Source organism: Panulirus ornatus, chromosome 54 (assembly GCF_036320965.1).
Source record: "Panulirus ornatus isolate Po-2019 chromosome 54, ASM3632096v1, whole genome shotgun sequence".
In the NCBI taxonomy this organism is placed as follows: Eukaryota; Metazoa; Arthropoda; class Malacostraca; order Decapoda; family Palinuridae; genus Panulirus; species Panulirus ornatus.
Window position 1 is genome coordinate 6,179,839 of NC_092277.1, and position 26,584 is coordinate 6,206,422.

Genomic DNA, 26,584 nt, shown 5'->3' on the forward strand with positions numbered 1-26,584 from the left:
AAACTCTGAAGGACCTTCCAGCCGAATCCGCGCGGAGAATATAAAGGCATGTCCAGTGTCTGGCGTCAGAGATACACCCCTCTCCTCATATATTCTTTCCCTCCTTCAAAAAGAAATGACCCCTTCCTCTGCTATCTTGCTTCCTCAATTGCTCTGTCCTGTCTTATCCTAACCTAACCCATCCAATGCACGTTGCGTTGAGCCCCTGTTCTTTACCTTCTACTAAATCTCACTTGCTCTAAGCTGAATCTTCAATTTTCTCCTCCTTTTCTTCCCTTCTCTGAAAGGGTCTTTTCTATCATCACCATCATTCATTCACTCCTCCCCAGTTCAGCTACCTCACGCTCTCTTTCTTCGTGGATGTCGATCGAGGAAGTTCTTGTCCGCCAAAATCCTGCAATACAGAGATGGAAGCATCAGGTCAGCAAGAAGAGGATAGTCTCCTGCGTTGGTTCTTCCAGCTGGAGACAGCTACAGAAAACTTCCAGCCCGGGGAAAATTCGACGTGTGCCCGCTAATCTCCCCGCGCATCCCCCTCCCCCACACCACGCCATCTCCGGTCAATTACCCGCTCTGATGTGTAATATCATCGTTCAACTTACCATCTACCATCCTTCTCATCTGCGATCGTACAGCTTGAACAGCTCTACTCATGCTTCCCCACTCCATTCTGGAATTTCATTTCCTGAGGAGGTGAGGTTTGTTATGGACCTGTTCCTGGTTAACGTGATACACGATCTTTCACCTGATATAATCAACCACTTACCTTATTTAGTCAATGGGCGACCAGCTCAGGTTCTGATCCTGCGAATTCGTTGCCGATCTGACGACTTGTTTTTAACCGTCGAGCCACCAGGGTAGCCTGTGATCATGTAAGGATGTGGGGTTGTGGTTCCTCATCTCGTTACACGGTACACACTGATACCGTCATTATTCCTCCCGACGTACGCACAGTACACCACTCCCCAACCACTGAATTATTAACTGTTGTCTACCAGACCACAAAAGTACGGCCCAGCAGGGTAATTCAACAAACAACTTTTCAAAGTCTGCCTAAATAATGATAACGAACAATCTTATCCAAATCCCTAATTGATCCGCTGATTAGGAAAGGTGTACATGACCTGCCCCTCCTGGCTAGATGCACTGTACTACACACCAATATTGACTCTATCCTGACCCTTAACACTGTTATGATTTTCGATCAGGAGAATAGAGAAATTCATGTGACGCAAGTATTGAAACTAACTACACGTTCTCTACAAATTCAATGCACGAATCCAACTGATGCAGACGTCTACTCTCCCATCGAACTTTGTTTCCAATGGTCTCGAGTGCCCGCCAAGAATGTTAAACCTAACCAGTACCTGAAAATTCTAGTGTTTTAAGTGTCTGCAAAACGGCCATGACTCAAAGAGCTGTAAGTCACTGTGTTGAGGTTGGTCACGGCTATCACCAATGCAAGGCCTAGACACCAATTTGTGCAAAGTACAAACACCCACACACTGCTGCTGTCTGGACATTGCCCGCCAAGGAGGGAACAACTCAAAGCCCGACCACCTTCCAACTCCTCTTCCCCCCATTTCACACCAACCAACCAACCACACCGTTACGCAGCAGTTGCTGCCAGAAAACCTACAACCTCTCAGCGTTCTCCAATCCCAAACACAAATTCCTGTGACCTCCTCACTCTCCAAGGGATAATGTATGCTTGCTTGCTATCGAAAAGCACTCGAGCAAAGAGAAACGCTGAATTCACTAGCATTATTGAACTGTTATTAGTGTAACAAAATTAGTTCATTAAATTTAGTTGTGTTTATGCAAAGCTGTTGCTTTAATGCTGATTTTGGCCACGAATTGAAAAACAAGAGGCACAGCTTAAACTAGGATTCCAAATATGTTTGCATGAAATTTGTACTTGTTGATTGCAAAGGTTTGATGGTAAGTACTTTAAGATGTTCAAATAATGAAATAGTTCCAGGGAGACAAAAAATATTTATGTCATATGCTGATTGCCGATAAATCCTTTTTTGAAATGAGTAGATAATTCTACCCAGCGTTGTTTACTTGGTACCTTAGATTCATTCCACTCTTTTTTTTTTTTTTATCTATTATCAACAACATTAAACAAATAGTTCACTATTAAACCTGGGTTCAAGGAGGCTTGTCCAGTCAGCCAGATAGTTGGATACATGTGGGGCATCTACGTTGATGGTTGCCATAGCAGAACATGTGGGGCATCTGCCTTGATGGTTGCCATAGCAGAACATGTGGGGCATCTACGTTGATGGTTGCCATAGCAGAACATGTAGGGCATCTACGTTGATGGTTGCCATAGCAGAACATGTGGGGTATCTACGTTGATGGTTGCCATAGCAGAACATGTGGGGCATCTACGTTGATGGTTGCCATAGCAGAACATGTGGGGTATCTACGTTGATGGTTGCCATAGCAGAACATTTTCACGTACCTTGAAATTTGCATGTCACAATGAGACATACAGTCACACTGGGCCCACTTGACGTTTGGGTTCAATTCATCTAAGAGTTTCAACTGATCTTAGTTTTAGAATTGGTTCTTATTTCAAGGTTCATATATATATTCATTCTTATTTCTTTCACTTGCTTAAAGTCTACATTCCGCTTAGCATTAGTTGCCAGATCGTCTCAAATGTTCAATGGACTCAGAGAGAAATTTACTGAACGTGACAGTGGTGCAGATATTGCTCTCAACTTAAAGTGAATTTAGAATATATTTGTTAAATGTATAATTTCCATTTGAATAACATAATGTTGCTCTAAAGATCAACGGATGAGACAAATGCTACAAATGTCATCAGTCATAAATCTTATTCATTCATTTACTTCAACGAGATGAAAATGTGAACGATGTATTATGAATAATCTTATTTTTTCGGTCAGTATTCTTATATCGTGAAGTGTTGCTTCTTCTTCTTATCGTGAAGTGTTGCTTCTTATATCGTGAAGTGTTGCTTCTTCTTCTGTGTTGCTTCTTATATCGTGAAGTGTTGCTTTTTATTCTTCTCTGTTGCTTCTTATACCGTGAAGTGATGCTTTTTATTCTTCTATGTTGCTTCGTATATCGTGAAGTATTGCTTCTTCTGTGTTGCTTCTTATATCGTGAAGTGTTGCTCCTTCTTCTGTGTTGCTTCTTATATCGTGAAGTGTTGCTTCTTATTCTTCTGTGTTGCTTCTTATATCGTGAAGTGTTGCTTCTTCTTCTGTGTTGCTTCTTATATCGTGAAGTGTTGCTTCTTCTTCTGTGTTGCTTCTTATATCGTGAAGTGTTGCTGCTTCTTCTTCTGTGTTGCTTCTTATATCGTGAAGTGTTGCTTCTTCTTCTGTGTTGCTTCTTATATCGTGAAGTGTTGCTTCTTCTGTGTTGCTTCTTATATCGTGAAGTGTTGCTTCTTCTTCTGTGTTGCTTCTTATATCGTGAAGTGTTGCTTCTTCTTCTTCTGTGTTGCTTCTTATATCGTGAAGTGTTGCTTCTTCTGTGTTGCTTCTTATATCGTGAAGTGTTGCTTTTTATTCTTCTATGTTGCTTCGTATATCGTGAAGTGTTGCTTCTTCTGTGTTGCTTCTTATATCGTGAAGTGTTGTTTCTTATTCTTCTGTGTTGCTTCTTATATCGTGAAGTGTTGCTTCTTCTTCTGTGTTGCTTCTTATATCGTGAAGTGTTGCTTCTTATTCTTCTGTGTTGCTTCTTATATCGTGAAGTGTTGCTTCTTCTTGTTTTGCTTCTTATATCGTGAAGTGTTGCTTTTTATTCTTCTATGTTGCTTCGTATATCGTGAAGTGTTGCTTCTTCTGTGTTGCTTCTTATATCGTGAAGTGTTGTTTCTTATTCTTCTGTGTTGCTTCTTATATCGTGAAGTGTTGCTTCTTCTTCTTCTGTGTTGCTTCTTATATCGTGAAGTGTTGCTTCTTTTCTTCTGTGTTGCTTCTTATATCGTGAAGTGTTGCTTCTTCTTCTGTGTTGCTTCTTATATCGTGAAGTGTGGCTTCTTCTTCTTCTGTGTTGCTTCTTATATCGTGAAGTGTTGCTTCTTCTTCTGTGTTGCTTCTTATCGTGAAGTGTTGCTTCTTCTATGTTGCTTCTTATATCGTGAAGTGTTGCTTCTTCTTCTGTGTTGCTTCTTATATCGTAAAGTGTTGCTTCTTGTTCTTCTGTGTTGCTTCTTATATCGTGAAGTGTTGCTTCTTCTTCTGTGTTGCTTCTTATATCGTGAAGTGTTGCTTCTTCTTCTGTGTTGCTTCTTATATCGTGAAGTGTTGCTTCTTATTCTTTTGTGTTGCTTCTTCTTCTGTGTTGCTTCTTATATCGTGAAGTGTTGCTTCTTATTCTTCTGTGTTGCTTCTTATATCGTGAAGTGTTGCTTCTTCTTCTGTGTTGCTTCTTCTTGTGTTGCTTCTTATATCGTGAAGTGTTGTTTTATATTCTTCTGTGTTGCTTCTTATATCGTGAAATGTTGCTTCTTCTGTGTTGCTTCTTCTTCTTCTGTGTTGCTTCTTATATCGTGAAGTGTTGCTTCTTCTTCTTCTTCTGTGTTGCTTTTCATATTGTGAAGTGTTGCTTCTTCTTCTTCTGTGTTGCGTCTTGTATCGTGAAGTGTTGCTTCTTCTTCGGTGCAACACTTGGGAAGTTTGCATGGCAACATAATGTTGGGAAAAGCGACTGCTCACACGGTTTTTCTCTCTTGACACAATATATTATATGGCGACTTGGGGTGCCCATAGCAGTTGGTTCTCTTTAAAGATAGTTCCAAGATGGACTCTACAATCACATTACTTTTAGAAGCAATAATGGAGAAAATTGTACATGTATTCATGTTCCCGCTGGTTTCATTGTTAAAGTTGTTTATACCGTATGTTTTGCAAGTGACTAGTTCTCTTTTCCTATTGCATTTTGTAAACTACTGTATTTGGGATATAAAATATAGAAGCATTTCGAAATCCATAACTTGTGACCAACCTAATCGTCCATAACTTGTGACCAACCTAATCGTCCATAACTTGTGACCAAACTAATCGTCTATAACTTGTGACCAACCTAATCGTCTATAACTTATGACCAACCTAATCGTCCATAACTTATGACCAATCTAATCGTCCATAACTTATGACCAACCTAATCGTCCATAACTTATGCCCAACCTAATCGTCCATAACTTGTGACCAACCTAATCGTCTATAACTTGTGACCAACCTAATCGTCTATAACTTATGACCAACCTAATCGTCTATAACTTATGACCAATCTAATCGTCCATAACTTATGACCAATCTAATCGTCTATAACTTATGACCAACCTAATCGTCCATAACTTGTGACCAACCTAATCGTCCATAACTTGTGACCAACCTAATCGTCCATAACTTATGACCAACCTAATCGTCCATAACTTGTGACTAACCTAATCGTCCATAACTTGTGACCAACCTAATCGTCCATAACTTATGACCAACCTAATCGTCCATAATTTGTGACCAACCTAATCGTCCATAACTTGTGACCAACCTAATCGTCCATAACTTATGACCAAGCTAATCGTCCATAACTTGTGACCAACCTAATCGTTCATAACTTATGACCAACCTAATGGTCCATAACTTATGACCAACATAATGGTCATAAGTTATGGTCATGATTTATGACCAATCTAATCGTCTATAACTTATGACCAACCTAATCGTCCATAACTCATGACCAACCTAATCGTCCATAACTTATGACCAACCTAATCGTCCATAACTTGTGACCAACCTGATCGTCCATAACTTGTGACCAACCTAATCGTCCATAACTTATGACCAACCTAATGGTCCATAACTTATGACCAACCTAATGGTCCATAACTTATGACCAACCTAATGGTCCATAATTTGTGACCAACCTAATCGTCCATAACTTATGACTAACCTAATCGTCCATAACTTGTGACCAACCTAATCGTCCATAACTTATGACCAACCTAATCGTCCATAACCTATGACCAACCTAATCGTCCATAACTTTTGACCACCCTAATGGTCCATAACTTGTGACCAACCTAATCGTCCATGATTTGTGACCAACCTAATCGTCCATAAATTGTGACCAACCTAATCGTCCATAACTTGTGACCAACCTAATCGTCCATAACTTATGACCAACCTAATCGTCCATAACTTGTGACCAACCTAATCGTCCATAACTTGTGACCAACCTAATGGTCCATAACTTATGACCAACCTAATCGTCCATAACTTGTGACCAACCTAATCGTCCATAACGTATGACCAACCTAATCGTCCATAATTTGCGACCAACCTAATCGTCCATAACTTGTGACCAACCTAATCGTCCATAACTTGTGACCAACCTAATCGTCCATAACTTGTGACCACCCTAATGGTCCATAACTTATGACCAACCTAATCGTCCGTAACTTGTGACCAACCTAATCGTCCATAACTTGTGACCAACCTAATCGTCCATAACTTGTGACCAACCTAATCGTCCATAACTTATGACCAACCTAATCGTCCATAACTTATGACCAACCTAATCGTCCATAACTTATGACCAACCTAATCGTCCGTAACTTGTGACCAACCTAATCGTCCATAACTTGTGACCAACCTAATCGTCCATAACTTGTGACCAACCTAATCGTCCAATCAGACATGAGATCGTCCCGGACAACCAGACAACGTTATTTGCAGGTGAGTTTTTTAGCAAATATTTTTCATGTAGATTAGCCAATTTATAACTAATTTTAGAGTTATCAAAATTTTGTTATGTAGTCTACTTTAATTTTTGAATTTAGGGAGAAGTAATATTCGAGTCATTTTATCAACACAAGAGCTTTAATTTTGACATGAAAAACATTTAAAAGAAAATGACTTACAAAAACGTTGTATGTGATCCGTGTGTGTTCGTTGCCTGTGTTTGTTTACAATGGGTACAGCTGTGTGTCTTGTGTCTCGGGGTTCTTGGTTACGACGTTTACTACTGGTCAGGAATGATGGATTTCAACAAGCAGTTTCTTATTACAAGATGAGTCATTGGTGGCAGAGTACAGCACTTCCTACAAGGTAATTGTGCAGGTCAACATTACAGTAGCTCTTAATGGTGCACACCATAATGATAGTCTCACCAAAATGTCGTGATTTTCATTTATTAAACTTTTAGTGTGTTTATTGTGACAGTATTTGGTACCGATATTGCAATAGGTCATCACATGTGATAGTGGTGATTATGTGAGGTTAATACAACTTGATAATGTTCAGGTGATCTCACGGTCGACCAGCCAGTTTGCCTTATGATGTCTTCTTGTATATTGGTTATTTGGCCAAATAGTTGACAGTGGTAACGTTAGGTTCAAGTTCCAAAGCGATAATACGCGGATTTGGGTCACTGATATGGTTAGCTTCTCATGACTGATACCTATGATAATTACAAGGCTTGGATTAGGTTAATACTCTGTGAAGCCAACGGGCTGGTCCCAGGGTCAATGAAGTTGTTCGAAACCTGACTGCTCAGTGCTATTGTAGTGTGTAAAGCTTACAATCATAGTTGGAAGTATGATTTAGAGCATATTGTATTAAATGATATTAGATAAGGCATGTAGAGTTATGCATATCAAAAAATATGTTAATGTTACAGTAGATAATTCTCTTGTAAACACAACCTAACTTCGCCTAACCCTATCTAGTAGGTAAATGATGGCTAAATAGAAAAGAATTATTATATTGTTCTCCTGCTGGTGATCACACTGCTTCATCTGTTTGTTGATATCTGGAGCCGTATTGGCACTGCTTTTTCGTGAGAACGACTGGTATATTTTGATAACATGAAAGATGAAGATAAATATTGACAGTTAGGGAGGTTAGTAGGGGTTTCATAAGTTCTTTTATGATATTTTCTTTTATTAACTCCATATTTTCATGGACACACTGTTAATGGCTCTTGATATTGTTCAGTAAGATATACTGCTCCTGTCTCTTTAATCACAAGGAAAAATATAATGCACCCAAAACTTATATGTAGCTATTTTCCAAAGTTTTGATGCATTGCTAAACTGATGAATTACTCAGATTTGGGTGAAACATTTGTTCATGAAACTTTACATAGCAGCAAAGATTTTTATTGAGGAAACATCATTTGGAGAAATTTCCCTCCAATGAAAAGTGATTGAAGGGCCTTAAGGATCAAATAAGCTATGAGGAAAATTCAAGAGAATCTATGAAAATCGTACCAATTGCATGTAAGGGACAAAATTTACCATAATAATCAGTTTTGCAATTGAAATATAGCAAAGATGTTCTTTTTGTCATATTATTTAGATACAGTTGGAGGCAGTTAATACAGATTGTTAACAAACTTTCTAGTCTTTAAATACAAATGGCAATTTTCACTTTATTTTTTATATATGGTTGAAAACATTATGAATATAGGTTGCTAGGTGAAGTTAGTTTAGTTTTTAGGCTCTATTCATTTATAGAAGTTTTTTCCATACTTTGGCCATACATTTTCTCATATTGTAGCCTTCCCCACTGTCATTGTCCGTTATCATAAGATAAAAGGTAATGCCCTAAATCATGTTCCCCTAGTCTAAATCACCTTCTGCTAGATATGATAAGTTCATTGTTATGCATTTCTTCCAAATTCATAAGTTATTCCTTTGGTACTTGTAAACTGAAATTTTGCTAAGTACTTGGTACCAGTGAGTCAATTGTTATTTTGCTCACTACTTGATGCCTGTAAGTCAAACGTTATATTGCCAAGGCGGTAGTATTGATGGGTCATATGTTGTATTGCTGAGTAGTTTCTTTTTGACATCGTTTATTTTCCCCTTGACCATCTCTGGGTGATGTTGAAGCAGGCGTAGGGATGTTTATTTTCCCTTGTGCTACCTCTGGGTTATGTTGAAGCAGGATAGTGTTATGTTGAGGTCTGCTAGGATCAGAGGGATTGGGTGTGGCTCTCCAGGTGGGTGTAAGGTAAGGTTGACAGGTTTGACTTCACCCATCTCTTTACTTACATTTCACTAAGCCCTGGTTGACTTGTAGTTGGTCTTTTTGCTTGCCAGAATTGATGCTTAATGTGTTACTGTACCTGCAGACACTTTCCTTCTGTAGGAAAGGTTATTAGATCTAACAGGAGTGTGAAAATAGAGAAAAATAAATGGGTGCCCTTGATTTTACCCCATATGAGGATCTTGACTCGCTGATCTCAGACAACCAGTTTCTGCTCACCCCTTTTTCCTTAATATGATAATCTTTGAGTGATGATGAGATGGTTAATAGTTTGTTTGGTAATTTATTTATTTATTTTGCTTTGTCGCTGTCTCCCGCATTTGCGAGGTAGCGCAAGGAAACAGATGAAAGAAATGGCCCAACCCACCCCCATACACTTGTATATACATACACGTCCACACACGCAAATATACATACCTTTACATCTCAATGTACATATATATATACACACACAGACACATACATATATACCCATGCACACAATTCACACTGTCTGCCTTTATTCATTCCCATCGCCACCTCGCCACACATGGAATACCATCCCCCTCCCCCCTCATGTGTGTGAGGTAGCGCTAGGAAAAGACAACAAAGGCCCCATTCGTTCACACTCAGTCTCTAGCTGTCATGCAATAATGCCCACAATAATTTCCACATCCAGGCCTCACACAACTTTCCATGGTTTGCCCCAGACGCTTCACATTCCCTGATTCAATCCACTGACAGCACGTCAACCCCGGTATACCACATCGATCCAATTCACTCTGTTCCTTGCCCGCCTTTCACCCTCCTGCATGTTCAGGCCCCGATCACTCAAAATCTTTTTCACTCCATCTTTCCACCTCCAATTTGGTCTCCCACATCTCCTCGTTCCCTCCACCTCCGACACATATATCCTCTTGGTCAATCTTTCCTCACTCATTCTCTCCATGTGCCCAGACCATTTCAAAACACCCTCTTCTGCTCTCTCAACCACGCTTTTTTTATTTCCACACATCTCTCTTACCCTTACATTACTTACTTGATCAAACCACCTCACACCACACATTGTCCTCAAACATCTCATTTCCAGCACATTCACCCTCCTGTGCACAACTCTATCCATAGCCCACGCCTCGCAACCATACAACATTGTTGGAACCACTATTCCTTCAAACATAGCCATTTTTGCTTTCCGAGATAATGTTCTCGACTTCCACACATTCTTCAAGGCTCCCAGGATTTTTGCCCCCTCCCCCACCCTATGATTCACTTCCGCTTCCATGGTTCCATCCGCTGCCAGATCCACTCCCAGATATCTAAAACACTTTACTTCCTCCAGTTTTTCTCCATTCAAACTTACCTCCCAATTGACTTGACCCTCAACCCTACTGTACCTAATAACCTTGCTCTTATTCACATTTACTCTTAACTTGGTAGTATATTCAGTAATACCTGCAAGGAATTTTCTTCTTTAGGAAAACTAATAGATCTAGTAATGGTAAGGAACCAGGGGAAAATGTGAATAAGAGCAAGGTTATTAGGTACAGTAGGGGTGAGGGTCAAGTCAATTGGGAGGTGAGTTTGAATGGAGAAAAACTGGAGGAAGTGAAGTGTTTTAGATATCTGGGAGTGGATCTGTCAGCGGATGGAACCATGGAAGCGGAAGTGGATCATAGGGTGGGGGAGGGGGCGAAAATTTTGGGAGCCTTGAAAAATGTGTGGAAGTCGAGAACATTATCTCGGAAAGCAAAAATGGGTATGTTTGAGGGAATAGTGGTTCCAACAATGTTGTATGGTTGCGAGGCGTGGGCTATGGATAGAGATGTGCGCAGGAGGATGGATGTGCTGGAAATGAGATGTTTGAGGACAATGTGTGGTGTGAGGTGGTTTGATCGAGTAAGTAACGTAAGGGTAAGAGAGATGTGTGGAAATAAAAAGAGCATGGTTGAGAGAGCAGAAGAGGGTGTTTTGAAATGGTTTGGGCACATGGAGAGAATGAGTGAGGAGAGATTGACCAAGAGGATATATGTGTCGGAGGTGGAGGGAACGAGGAGAAGAGGGAGACCAAATTGGAGGTGGAAAGATGGAGTGAAAAAGATTTTGTGTGATCGGGGCCTGAACATGCAGGAGGGTGAAAGGAGGGCAAGAAATAGAGTGAATTGGTGTCATGTGGTATACAGGGGTTGACGTGCTGTCAGTGGATTGAAGCAAGGCATGTGAAGCGTCTGGGGTAAACCATGGAAAGCTGTGTAGGTATGTATATTTGCGTGTGTGGACATGTGTATGTACATGTGTATGGGGGGGGGGTTGGGCCATTTCTTTCGTCTGTTTCCTTGCGCTACCTCGCAAACGCGGGAGACAGCGACAAAGTATAAAAAAAAAAAAAAAAAAAAAATAAATTATTTTATCCCACGTGGATCGTGGCCCATTGATCTTGGACAATCAGTCTCTGTTCACCCCTTTTTCTGAATAAGGTCATCTATATTGATAATGAGATCATTAAAAGTTTGGTAATTTATTAGCTTCACTATATACTGAGACACAAAAACTTGTTTTTATTAAATCTACAAAACAAGTGATATGATCACTCTTAGCTCACCATATTATCAATACATTTACTAATGATTTTTGTGATTACTGTTTTCATATTACAAGGAAAGAGCTTTACACTCGTGTTTCCCCATCTCAACCTTACTAAGTCTTTACTCACATGTATGCATGCACACACATGTGTACACTCTAGCCTATGGCTGGTACCCATATTGACCATTCCCCAAGGTAGAATGAATAGTTGGCTGGACTGTGGACTGGCTACGGCAACCAGGGTTTGATCCCATGTGGCATAGGCTTGCGTGATGCTAACTGTTGTACATCAGAGGTCCTTGATAATCAGTAATGATTGATGTTGAATGAACTTGTCGATCATATAGATGAGTATATATAATGCAATGGATTAAGTCATGATTAAGGATGGGCAGTTACTTTTAACACGTCTCGATTTTATTGACAGTAGGATGATTTCACAAAAAGCTGCAAAGAAAAGCAGACAGCAACAGACCACTGAGCCCTTTTCAGGCTGTTATTTTGAAAGAGTTAAAAAGCAAAGGAAACATATGACATAATGAGAAATACTTTTGAATTTGACCGATATGGAGGTATAGATATTGTCATCTATGGGTTTAAGGTGAAGTATTTCAGCTGCCCTTGTTGGTAAACCATTCCATATGTTAACAGTTATGTTGAGGAAATGCTCTTATCTTCATTCGAATTGAAACCTTTACTCATTAGTTCATATCCATTATTATAAGTGAGATCTGACAGATATGGCATTAGATAGTTACTTGCATGAAGATTGTCAAAGCCTTTGTTAATTTGAATGTTTGCATTGAATAACCTCTTGACCTTCTCTTTTCTAAGTTTGTTAGATTTAGGCCTTCTAGATGGCTTTCATGGGATTTATCAATTCAGGAATCCTCTTGGTAGCTAACTTTTGTACCCCATTAATTCTACTGGTAAGTTTTTTATTCAGGTACAGATTAAGGTTGACTTTAACTAACAGCAAGACACCACTGTCTACTGTGTTTCCTCTTTCATTTTTGTTGTATACCAGATATTCAGCACAGAACTTTCTAGTTTTGATATCTAATAATCAGTTAGAAATATCAAGAGTTTTGTTCTGGTATCAGTGAAAAGGCTGGCAAATTTTCATAAGCCTTTCAGATCTTTATTTTAGTATTTTTTTTTTGTTTTCTTTTTTCATTAGAGGCTCCAGTCACAGAGAAAAGTCCACATCATGGCGGGGCCTTAATTGAAATATAAAGATTATGAAGGGGAAAAAGGAGAGACAAGGGAAAGTTTTTACAAATTTTGGAGAGAGAGAAAAACCTGTCTTTTGAAATGTGCCAGATCATAGTTATTGGAAAAGACATGAGAATTTAAGGAGTTCCAAAGCTTTGAGTTGTAGGGAAAGAAACAGTTAGCAAAATGGCCCACCCTTGAGTTGCCAACAGCCACTTAGTCATCATGTGACACAGCTGCTTGCCAAGTATTGTATGGTCTAGCAAGTGGTTGGGGCACACAAGCAGCCAGCTCTTGAGGTTAAAGTCAAAGTAATACCTATAGAATAGGAGAAGTGAACCAACAGTGTGGCACAGGGCATGTGGGTCAAGTCTGGAAGTTAGCCTGGGAGAGTTTAAAAGTCTGATCGCTTTTGACACAACTCTGTCAAGTAAGGATACTGAGAAAGAACCTCCCCAGATTTGAGAACATTAGTCTGTACAAGGATGAATCAATTCTTAGTATAAATGGAGCAACAGTTCAGAAGAAAAGAAATTTCGATATCTAAACTGGACAACAAATTCTTAGAGACAGACTCAGCTGTTTCCAAAATATGGTGTTTCCATTAAACTTAACTAGATTTCATCTTCCCCACTAAGATATCCTCTCCAAGTCTGAATTTATTGAGGAAGCTGTGTCAAGATGAGATGCAGAGTGAGTGAGAGAAGAAGGAGCAAAATTGAAGGATGTGGATGAATGCAGTATTATGCACTGTTAAGTCGTCATTGTATGAGTGCATTTGGTTATTTGTGGAAGTGTGGAAATTGTTGAGAAAAAGTGTGTGGAACAGGACAAAACCTTGAGGTACACTGCTGTTGATAGAGAAGGGAAGGAGGCTGGTTCATCAACAACCACAGAGATGTATTGGCCAGAGAGGAAACTAGATATGAAGGAGCAAAGTGAAGGAGGGAAACCTAAAGAAGGGAGTGTAGAGATGAGACCCTGATGTCATACCTTGTAGAAAGCTTTGGATATGTCAAATACATCTACACATAACTCCCCAGAATCTTCCAGGGATGATGACTAGACATTATTAAGATAGGAAAGAATACCTCCTGTGGTTCTTGCCTTATGGAATCCATACTGGTGATCAGAGAAAAGACTTTTCAGTTTTAAGGTGTCTAAGGATATGGGCATTGAAAAAGGATTCAAATACTTTGGAAATGGCAGATATCAGAGCTGTAGGACGATAGTAAGAGGGGTCAAAACAGTCACCCTTGTTAGGGATGGGGTGTATCAATGCATGCTTCCAAGAAGAAGGAAAAGTTTTGGTTTTTAAACAGAAATGGAACAGACAGGCAACCACAGGTGCAAGTTCAGAGGCACACTTTCAGTACATGGGGATGGATGCCATTAGGAACATAAGCCTTGCTTGTATCCAGAGAGAGAGAAGTGCTTTTTGGACAATTCAAAAAGAGGTTACGGGGAGGAGCATAGGATTAGTGAGAGGAGCATCAGGGGGTGAAGGAATGTTAATGTCATTCAAGGTGGAATTAGAGGAGAAAAGGGAACCAAAGACGGTTGCTTTCTCTATGAGAGAGACATCAATAGTACCATCAGACCAGAAAAGTAAAGAAGTTGTTAGAGATATCTAAAGGCCTATAAGTGTATGACAAGGAGAGGTGATTGCACTTCTTTTGAATAGAGGAACACTTTGCCTGATGCATAACATGCTTGAAAAGATTATGGGCAATGATAAAAGCTGATTGGGAGTCTGAGGAAGGAGGACTTTTTCCAAGCCTGATATGTATGATCCCTTGCCTGATTGGAAGAAGAAGTCATCTTGGAGGAAGAAGGGACAAATGGTTCCATTCCTGCAAGAATAACCTCTGCTTTGGGTTTAGCAGAGACAGAAGCATCACCACATAAAAGAGTAATTTACCCAAGTAAACTCATAAAAGAAGTTATGCCAGTTATTATAGTGAACTTTGTTAAGGTGCCAGTATGTATGCTTAGAAGGGGCTGCTGGAGGGGAGGTGCCATTAAAACAGATACATTTATGATAGTGTGCAAATGAATCATTTGGGGCAAGATTGTGTGCATACAGCAGGATAGACTAAAGGAGAAAACAGATTCAGAATATTTAGAGAGTGGTGATACCAGTCAAGAATAGGGGAAGAGTGGGAGATGATTTCCTCTAAATCATTGAGAATGGAGAACATGAGGCCATCAATCCCACCACCATTTGTATGGGAGGAATTCAACCAACCCCAGAGGTGAACAGTGAAATCCCTGAAGTAGAGGATCTCGGCTTGCAGGTAACAGGATGCCATAGTCTCCTGGCAGGACTTTGAATAGTCAATGAAAGATGTGAAATTTGTAGAATTAAGAGAGTAATAGGTGAACAGAGGAAAAGTGTGGTGGTTGGGAGACAGATTTTGAGCCATATAACATCAAAGTTTGAGGACTCAAGGTCCTTGAGGCATGCATCAGGTGTGTTATGTTGGAATAAGCACAAACACCACCTTTAAACTGGAATCATTAGTGAAGATTATTGTTGGACATGAAGAAGAGACTAGTGAGAACATCATTAGACAAACGTGTTTCAGAGAGGAGTAAGATATTAGGAGAGGTACTAGACAGCTGGTGATCAAGAGAGAAGAGGTTACTAGACAGAACACATATGTTGGTGTAGCGAGTAGAAAAAGAGTAAAGTCTAAGAGAGGGAAAGTTTGTGGTAGTTGTCAGAACTACAACTATCAGAGCCCCCTCTCTCATTGGTAGTAGAGCCAAGCAGAAGTCCAGAGATTCTTAGCACCCCGTGATATCAGGGACTAGGGACCATAGATTTGTTGGACTCTCGTGATTATGCTTAAATTGTATGAGTATACAGGAGTTGGCAAGAGTACTTGTGTGAAAAAATAAGTGAGGTGTGAACCGGTATATGTTACTTGTAAGGAAAAGAGTATGGTGTTGTTACATACACGACTGCTGAAAAGCATGCTACAGGTACACCACCGATTTTCCAGCACTCTTGGTCCCAAAGCCTTGCCAGATTAACCATTTTGCCGGACCAACTGTAGTCACGTAATATTAATTTATCAACACACCTCTAACCCGCTAATCATACATCTCCCATGTGTCTAGTGTATACCATGGAGTGCTAGAAATTTAAATTAAACAAATATTAAATGTAAATTAAATAGATAAGTGAAATACAGGTACTTGTCCAATAGAACATTAGTGAAACAAGATTACAGGTACTAAGTAAACAAGATTAAACAAAAATAAAATGCAAATTTACTAATTTCTTCACTTACAAAGAATACTGCAGCACTGCTGCTCCCAAAATAGCAGATTTTCGACTTTTACTGGAACTGTCAAGCTAATCACAAAGGTCTGGAAGTTGAGGGCAGCCAGAATTACTGTCTGTTTCATAGTTGATCGTATTATCTTGGATTTCCGATGTTGCAGATGAGACATCTTGGGTACTTGAAGCCATGGGATTTACATATGTACCGGTAGGCTTACTCCTTTGGGACACATTCTTCTTTGCTATCTTCTTAAACATTTCATCCAAGTGAAGTTGCTTCATATGCCTAGACTGTTCCCTGTGTAATGTTTCATGCATCAAATGAAAATTCATTAGTTCTTGTTTCATGATAAAGATATGTTGCTCTAGCCTGTTGATTAATTCACTCGTCAATTCAATTAACTTTTCAATGGAAAGTCTTTCAGCTACATCTGTTTCATCTTCACCACTGTCATCTTCATCACTTCCAGTGTTTTTATCAGCATTCAGAACAGTGTCTATAATTTCAGAGTGTAGGATGATGCACAATCGGTGTTTCATTGTCGACATTCATCCACTTGCTTAGATTTTCTTCATTAAGATTACTTGCCATGTCCTTTGCAACAGGTTCTGTAACACTTTTAGCATACTCAAGCAACTCATGAACAAGTTCGTTTTCCTTTGATATGTAAAAAACAGTTGATGAAGACCATGGTCCATTTTTTCAACAGCTCTACTTTATCTTGGATCAGTATGGACTGGTGTTTACATTTAACACCACGACTGACTCTATCGTATGTCTTAGAAGTCATATCTAGGGTTGAATTTAAGCAAAACAAGCTAAGAATCTCACAGAATTGTGGTATGACCTCCAGCAAGTGCAGTGTAAAGAATGTAAGTAAGCGCGCCCTACACACGCCATCTGTGGGTGCCCAGTAAACTAGTCTGGTGGCCACAGTAATTTCAAGTTCCCTCACGTAATTTCGTCTGGACTAAAGGAAGTGCCAAACCATCGGTTGCTGGAAATTTGGTGGTGAACCTGTATTGTCCCCGACAGATCTCAGCAGCTTAATCCCTCACACACAACTGACATTTAGAATTTGTACCTCTATAAATGTCAAGTTCATTGTAGTATGTGTACCTCACCTTAATATCTTAGTTCATCATTATTTCTATGTAAGTCACCTGTGTAGTTTGCTTTTTTTCACTCTCAGCACAGCACCCTGAGAAGGACCCAGTAGTCTGTTGCTGTTTGCTTCCATTCATGATTTTTTGTTTAGTCATCCTAATGATTGATAAAACTTAGAAGTGTCATATTGAGGTGCATTTACTAATTGATCCACAAATATTTTCATTCTTATAATTTCATTGTTCACACATCTTTTTGCCTGCTTTTTTTTTATATTTCATTCCTGGGATTACTAATGTTGTAAGTGGAAACTAATACAATAATTTTTTGTAATTGGCTTAGCAACATCTTTTTCATTTCTAGAAAGTAAGAGATAAACCAATTGTTTGTTTGTTGTTCATGAGCAAGAAAATATTTGGTCCATGATCAATGCATTGATGTACCTACATGATATACCAGCATATCAGGAATTCAGGTACATGTAATTTGTATAAGCATATCCATTATCACACAAGATCCCATTTCTCACATCTTTATCATTCTGTAAAAAGAAACAGACAAATAGAAACAGCATTATTAGTAGACATATCATGAATCTAATGGTGGTAGAGCATGCCTTTTGTAAAGGCTGTACAGAATATCATGAATCTAATGGTGGTAGAGCATGCCTTTTGCAAACACTGTTACAGAATATTATGAATCTAACGGTGGTAGAGCATGCCATTTGTAAACGCTGTACAGAATCAAGGTAGGCTGAGGTTGATGAACCAAGATCGCCATGGGCCTAAATTGATGAATCCAAAAAACTGAGTTGGCAAAATAGTATTTGACTCATCAGTGCCATCTGACAGGCAAAATTATCGAACTACTTCTTTTTATGGGTAAATTACCAGTTCGCAATTTGCCTGTTTAGATATGCACTTTTATTTTATTGTGTTATGGTTGTAGAGTTTAGAAAATACAGAAGAAAAAAGTTGCATAAGTGATTTGGAGCAATGTACTTTGATTTATATTGTTAGATGAGCTGATAGTAATGAAGGTTATGAATATCAGGGATAAATTTGGGTTGATTGATATAGATGTTGGTGAAAGATTTTGTAAGAGTCAGTAGCATCAATGAAAACATTACCTGACCTCCACGGCAATCAAGATTTATATGATTTGATATCCATTATTCTCATGGAAGTAGACATATCCATGGTTGAGCATTGCATTAACAACTGACAAATTTCAACAAATAAATAACAGACTGAACATCTCTCTGCATGACGACCTAACTTCCCCACAGGCAGCCACAGTCCTCAGCATCTTGACACAAGTGTGGTGTGTAAAGATCTAGAAAGGATTATTAGTAAGCAAATAGATGACTTTCTATGGACAAGAAATTTCCCAAGTGGGAGGCAGCATAATTCAAGGAAAAGGAAATTGTGTAACTAACCTCTTAGATTTTTGCGAGATTGAGCCCAGTCTTAGCCAAAAGGGAAGGCTGGGTCAACTATCTGTATTTGTACTGCCTGAAGGCATTCGACACTGTACAACAAAGGATGCAGACTAAAAAGCTGGATCACCAAACAGGAATAAGGGGAAGACTTATAATGGATAGATCATCTCACTGGGAGGGAACAAAAATTGCATGTTAGGGGAGCCTTTTTCAGATGGGTTGAGGTGACCAGAGGAGTGCCACAGAGTTTGCGTCTGGGATCATTACTCTTTTTGATCTATATTGATAACTTGCCTGATGGTATTGAATTTTACCTGAATATATTTGCAAATGAGAGTTGGGGTAAGAGGGTATCATTAAGTTTTAGGGAGAATAAAAAGGTGTTTTGGAAGAAGGTAAATAAAGTGCGTAAGACAAGAGAACAAATGGGAACATCGGTGAAGGGGACAAATATGGAGGAAATAACAAGTAGTGATGGAGTGAGAAGGAGATGGAGTGAATATTTTTAAGGTTTGTTGAATATGTTTGATGATAGAGTGGCAGATGTAGGGTGTTTTGGTCAGGGTGGTGTGCAAAGTGAGAGGGTCAGGGAGAATGGTTTGGTAAACAGAGAAGAGGTAGTGAAAGCTTTGCAGAAAATGAAAGCTGACAAGGTGGCGGGTTTGGATGGTATTGCAGTGGAATTCATTAGATAAAGGGGATGGCTGTTGTTGATTGGTTGGTAAGGATATTCATTGTATGTATGAATCGTGGTAAAGTGCCTGAGGATTGGCGGAATGCATGCTTAGTGCCATTGTACAAAGGCAAAGGGGATAAAGGTGAGTGTTCAAATTACAGAGGCATAACTTTGTTAGAAAAGCAAATGGATTTGTATGTAGCATTTATGGATCTGGAGAAGGCATATGATAGAGTTGATAGAGATGCTCTGTGGAAGGTATTAAGAATATATGGTGTGGGAGGCAAGTTGTTAGAAGCAGTGAAAAGTTTTTATCGAGGATGTAAGGCATGTGTACGTGTAGGAAGAGAGGAAAGTGATTGGTTCTCAGTGAATGTAGGTTTGCGGCAGGGGTGTGTGATGTCTCCATGGTTGTTTAATTTGTTTATGGATGGGGTTGTAAAGGAGGTAAATGCAAGAGTCCTGGAAAGAGGGGCAAGTATGAAGTCTGTTGGGGATGAGAGAGCTTGGGAAGTGAGTCAATTGTTGTTCGCTGATGATACAGCGCTGGTGGCTGATTCATGTGAGAAACTGCAGAAGCTGGTGACTGAGTTTGGTAAAGTGTGTGGAAGAAGAAAGTTGAGAGTAAATGTGAATAAGAGCAAGGTTATTAGGTACAGTAGGGGTGAGGGTCAAGTCAATTGGGAGGTGAGTTTGAATGGAGAAAAACTGGAGGAAGTGAAGTGTTTTAGATATCTGGGAGTGGATCTGTCAGCGGATGGAACCATGGAAGCGGAAGTGGATCATAGGGTGGGGGAGGGGGCGAAAATTTTGGGAGCCTTGAAAAATGTGTGGAAGTCGAGAACATTATCTCGGAAAGCAAAAATGGGTATGTTTGAGGGAATAGTGGTTCCAACAATGCTGTATGGTTGCGAGGCGTGGGCTATGGATAGAGATGTGCGCAGGAGGATGGATGTGCTGGAAATGAGATGTTTGAGGACAATGTGTGGTGTGAGGTGGTTTGATCGAGTAAGTAACGTAAGGGTAAGAGAGATGTGTGGAAATAAAAAGAGCGTGGTCGAGAGAGCAGAAGAGGGTGTTTTGAAATGGTTTGGGCACATGGAGAGAATGAGTGAGGAGAGATTGACCAAGAGGATATATGTGTCGGAGGTGGAGGGAACGAGGAGAAGAGGGAGACCAAATTGGAGGTGGAAAGATGGAGTGAAAAAGATTTTGTGTGATCGGGGCCTGAACATGCAGGAGGGTGAAAGGAGGGCAAGAAATAGAGTGAATTGGAGTCATGTGGTATACAGGGGTTGACGTGCTGTCAGTGGATTGAAGCAAGGCATGTGAAGCGTCTGGGGTAAACCATGGAAAGCTGTGTAGGTATGTATATTTGCGTGTGTGGACGTGTGTATGTACATGTGTATGGGGGGGGGGGTTGGGCCATTTCTTTCGTCTGTTTCCTTGCGCTACCTCGCAAACGCGGGAGACAGCGACAAAGTATAAAAAAAAAAAAAAAAAAAAAAAAAAAACTTTGTTGAGTATTGCTGGGAAATTATATGGGAGGGTATTGATTAAGAGGGTAAAGGCATGCACAGAGCATCAGATTGGGGAAGAGCAGTGTGGTTTCAGAAGTGGTGGAGGATGTGTGGATCAGGTGTTTGCCTTGAAGATTGTATGAGAAATATTTAGAAAAACAGATGGATTTTTATGTAGCATTTATGGATCTGGAGAAGGCATATGATAGGATGGATAGAGATGCTTTGTGGAAGGTTTTAAGAGTATAGGTGTGGGAGGGCAAGTGAAGCGACCTGGTGAACCATAGAAGGGTCTGTGGGGCCTGGATGTGGAAGGGGGGGGCTTTGGTTTTGGTGCATTGCACATGACAGCTGGAGACTGATTGTGAATGAATGTGGCCTTTTTTTTATCTATTCCTGGCACTACCTTACTGGAAGGGGGTGGGATGCTATTTCATGTGTTGTGGGGTGGTGACAGGAATGGATGAAGGCAGTAAGTGTGAATATGTACATGTGTATGTATGTATGTATGTATATGTCTATGTATGTGTATGTATGTATGTATGTGTGTGTGGGTGTTTATGTATATGCATGTGTATGTGGGTGGGTTGGGCCATTCTTTCGTCTGTTTCCTTGGGCTACCTCGCTAACACAAGACGGCGATTACGTATGATAAAGAAAAATTTTTTTGCAAATGTTACAATGGTCATGAGAGAAGTGAAAAGTGTGTAAGATTACATCAGTTTACATGGGGACCTAAGCATACAATAAAGTTGGTCTGAAATGTGGTTGATAAAATGCAACTCGAGTAAGTTTAAAGTAATAAGGGTGGGGCAGGGCAAAAGGTGGCCTCAATGTAATTGTCATCTAGCAGGGAATTGTCCCTAACCTATCACTAATCCCCCTGATAGGGGAATAGTTATGAAGACAGACTATCTGATTGCAAATATCAGAATGATTAACTAGCTATTCTTGTACTTCATAAGGCAGAACTGGAACATGCTTCTCAGGTTTGGTCACTGCACTTAAAGAAGCTCGAACTCATAGATGTCCAAAGGAGGGCAGCCAAGATGGTAACAATTAAGAGAGCTAAGATATGAGGAAAGGATGGAGGCTTTAGATTTATCCGCCTCAGATTTTTAAAGAGATAGATTGACAAAGTGGACAGTATACAGTTTGTTGGGAGATGTAGGGATAGAGCAACCAAAAGACACAACGTGAAATTAAGGAGAACTTTGTAAACAAGGAATACTTTTACAATATGAGAGTGGTGGATGAATAGAGCAGATTGACTGAGGATATGATTAATGCAGACAGCATGCATGAATTTAAGAGGTTCTATAATAGTAGAGAATGTTCAAGAGATGGAGTCTTACAAGTTTAAAACTCCCTTCCTGTACAGCACAAATGGGTAATTTCACTTTATTGTTGTTGAATTATTACAATACTGTACTATGAATCTTGGCTGCCTTTGGAAGGTATGTAGTTTTCATAGGATCTGTAGATTTTTTATTTATTAAGTGTTTGGTATACTTTTACTTTCATTTGACCCATATGTTCCCTAATATTTGTAACCCAATCACTTTTTACCTTTATTGACAATAGAATGAATTATAAAGCTCCAGATTAGGCTCCACAGGTTATATTTTGTTTTCTATGCATTACACAACCACCATTACAGAACACAGTCACTTAATATCCAAAGCTAGTTTCTGTTTTTAATTAAAGATACCAGTTAAGCTCCACCTCTTTATTACCTATAGAATATGATTGGTCTGTTTTGCCGTATTTAAAGATTTTTTCTATTATGTTGAAGGCTTCAGACAATGACAGAAGTCCATATCAAGCTTGGGCTTTGATTGAAATGAGAATATGGTGAATGAGATTGAAAAATTAGAAAGAGGGAAAATAGTTTAAGAATTTCTGAGGGAATGGTACACCTACCTTTTAAAAAGTGCAAGGTCCAAGTTGTTAGGAAAGACACGAGGGAATGGATAGTTTCAAAGTTTCAAGATGTAGGGAATGAAACGTATCAAAATGGACGACTGTTGTGTAGTTGATGGCCACACACTAATTTCATAATTTCTAAAATTTAATGGGTCTTGTTGCTTGTAGGGGCACACAAGCAGCCTGCTTTTGGGAGCAAAACCCAAGGTAATACTTACAGAAGAGAGAAAGTGAACAACATTAAGGTATAGGACAAGTGAGTCAATTTGATTGATTGATACATTTTTTGAGAAAGAATCGTTCACCCTCTCAAAAAGATAGAGTGATTAAGTCATCTTCACTTTAGTCCAATATTTTTCCTCTGAAGGCTTTTATAAATCCATAAAAGGATTTCCCAAATATTAACTATCCTTAGTAGCAAATTGTATATATATCTTTATTGTTTCATCTGTTTCATCATTGTTATACATCCATTCTATCTGCAGAGTACATTACTTATCTGGGGGTTTCTGGATTCATCAAGCAATGGACATTTAAGCATCCTGTGGCAGGGTGTAGGATCTGGGTATTCTTCATACTCATTTTTTTTTTATTTTGCTCCTTTTTCTCAGCTCTAAGTTGCTAGTAATATCTATATATCAGTCTTAACATTGAGTCTTTTCATCTGCATCTGCCTTTCCCGTATGTAGAATCTGTGTTCATGAGGATGTGTATGTAATGTTTAATGTTTCACTCTTTTCATATGCTGCATTACTTCCAAAACTATTTTCTACTGATTGTATGTTCCTTGTTTTACTCCCTAACTCTTTCAAGATGTAAGTACATGTAATATTCACTGCAGCCGTTTTGGTCATTGTTTTTGCTGTTATACCAACCTTTCATCATTAAGACTATGGCTACATACAAATTGAAAACCGTACCTTTTTTTGTTTCGTATATTAATTATCTAGTTACCAGTAATGTATTGAAAACTGGACTCTGCATCTGCATTCTTCTTTTTGTCTTTTATTCAGTGTACTGTTCTTGCATATAACTCAGCTTGTGTTGATTATATAAATTGCTCATTTGAAGGTCAACTTTAGTGTCATTCGTACTTTGTACTGTGTATTTAACAATCTTGCATCCTACCCAGACACTTGACGCAACCGACTCATCACAATATACATGTAGTACATTTATTTTAGGTAAATTATGAATACTGTTCCTCTGTACAGAGTCCTCAACTTTCCTGGTTCATGTAATGATTTCCTCATTTTGGTATGCGCTGTGGCTAACTCTGCTTCATGTGGAACCTCATAACTTTTCTTACAAGATGTTTACCAATCTGTGATTTTTTTTCTTTCTAATATTGGAGGCTCCAATCAAGGATAAAGTCCACATGAAGGCTAGGCCTAAATTGAAAGATAGATAGGATTATGAAAGGGAAAAATAAGACAAGGGAAAGTATTTATGAATTTTGGAGGACTTGAAAAACTTGTCTTTTAGAATCTGCCAGGTCATTGCTGTTGGGAAAGACATGAGGAGATAGAGAGTTCCAAATCTTCAAGGTGTAGGAAAAGAAGCAGTTATCAAAATGCCCCACCCTTGAGTTGCCAACGGTCACACAGTAATCGTGTGATTCAACAGCTCTCCGAATATTGCATGGTCTATCTAGTGGTGGGGTCACACAAACAGCCAGCTCTTGGGAGCAAAAACCAAAATGATACCTCTAGAAGAAGGAAAGTGAACCAGAATTGTGGCATAGGGCAAAAGGGTTTAATTTTGAAGTTACCATGGGAGAGTTTATAAGTCTGACCACCTTTGACTCAACTCTGTCAAGTTAGAGTAGTGTGTACTCCATACAAGGACAAATCAATCCTTTGTATAAATGGAGCAAATTTCAGAAGAAAAGAAGTTTTGACATCTAAAGAGAACTCCCAGTTTTGTTGAGGCAGACTTAACTATTTCTTTAATGTGGGGTTTCAAAGAAATAGTGGATGTTACAGTAATACCAAGTATGTTCATTGAGTCTAGAGGTGGAATTAGAGAACTGTCCATGAAGAGATGAGAGTTTTGAGGAGTTTTTGTTAGAGAAATGGGTAGAAAGTGGTTCTTGGAGGCAATAGACTTAGCTAGATTTCATCAACCCCACTGAGATATCCTGTCCAAGTTTATTGAGGAAATTGTGTTGATGAGATGCAGATCGAGTGAGAGAAGAAGGAGCAGAAATGAAGGATGTGGATGATTGCCATGTTTAGTTGTCAGCATATGAGAGCATTTGATATTTGTGGAAGAGAGAAAATTGTTGAAGAAAAGGAGGAAAAATGTAGGGGTCAGGAAAGAACCTTGAGTGACACTGCTGTTGATGGAGAGAGGAGGGGAGAGTGATCCATCAACAGCCATTGAGACAGATTGGCTGGAGATGAGATTTGAAGAAGGAAGGTGGGGGGTATAGAGATGAGATCCTGATGCCACACCCTGTCATGAGGAATGATGACCAAACATTAATAATATATAGGAAAGAATGAACATCACTGGTGGGTCTTGCCTTATAGAACCCATATTGGTGATCATATAGAAGACTGTGAGATTTAAGATATCTAAGGGTATGGGAGTTGAGGAGGGATTCGAAGACCTTGGAAATGGTAGATGTCCAAGCAATAAATAGGATGATAGTTATAGGGGTCAGAATGGTCACCCCTCTTAAGTATGGGATATATCAATGCATGCTTCCAAGAACAAAGAAAAGTTTTGGTTTTTAAACAGACTGAATCCTCCAATGAATTCTCTGTTGCTTTGCTTTCAGGAGGTATTTATTTTTAAGACATTATTTATATCTTGCAATAGTTCACAGATACCTCTCATGAAGCAAATTGCTGCAACTTTGTAAATTTCCTTGACCTTCAATGAAATGCTCTGCACTCTAGTAACATTTTCATTATCTTGCTAAATGCATTTTTCTAACAACCTGATATTCTCATGGCTTCACATTGCATGCTCTCAAACTCTTGCAGCCTTCCTGTGCCAACACAACAGTGGACAGGTGCTTCATATTCTGTAAGTAATCTCATGGCAGTAATGTATATCATTCTTAATATGGGTACCCCAGCTCCTTTAGCACAACACGCTAGAGCCTTCATTGAGTGAGGACATGATTTACTTCTCTGATTCCTTATGTTTTGTAGTAAACCCACTGTGCATGCCAAGTATTTATATTTTGACATAATCCTTATATTTTTTCCATTTAGAAATAGAGATTCAGTTCCTCTTAATTTATATTAAAACTTTTTTCTTGATTGATAACCAGCCTCATTTTTGAGATAGAACACTGATACTGTATAAAGCGATCTGCACATTTTTTTTTTTAGTTTCTTCAAATTAGGATGTAATCTCTATATATGATGGGTGCAAGTCCCTCAGGATTTTTGTTTGAGGCAATCTTGTTCAATAAGATATTGAATAATGTTGGACTTAAAGCTCCCTTTTCAAGATTTCTTCCTCAGACAAACATCCTTGGTACCACACACAAGCTTTCCTTCCATGCAGTTAGTCATCTATTGAAAATAAAAGCTTTTCTGATACCCCTAGTGCAGCCCGTTCACACATAAACTCTTCACAGGCAGCTTTATCAAATGCCCCAAATAATTCAACAAAAGTTCAACATTTGCCTGTATAATTTGGTAAACACTTTACAACATAGTCTGAGGTATCTTTTCTTTTCAAAAACTAGGTGAATTGCATGATGTATTATTCTGTTCAACTTATACATGCCTGTCTAATGTTTTATTCATCTTGGAAAAGCAAGACGTTATTGACATATG

The 26,584-nt window shown here is 39.1% G+C and overlaps 1 protein-coding gene across 1 annotated transcript in view; it reads left to right on the forward strand.

The window, feature by feature from the left end:
• Positions 1-6,943: 6,943 nt before the first annotated feature.
• LOC139765309 (uncharacterized) overlaps positions 6,944-26,584 on the forward strand; it is a 135,769-nt gene continuing 116,128 nt past the window's right edge. The window contains exon 1 of the mRNA XM_071692696.1: positions 6,944-7,100. Within this exon, the coding sequence (XP_071548797.1) occupies positions 6,964-7,100 (137 nt within the window). The 5' untranslated portion in view covers positions 6,944-6,963. The remainder of the gene's footprint in view (positions 7,101-26,584) is intronic.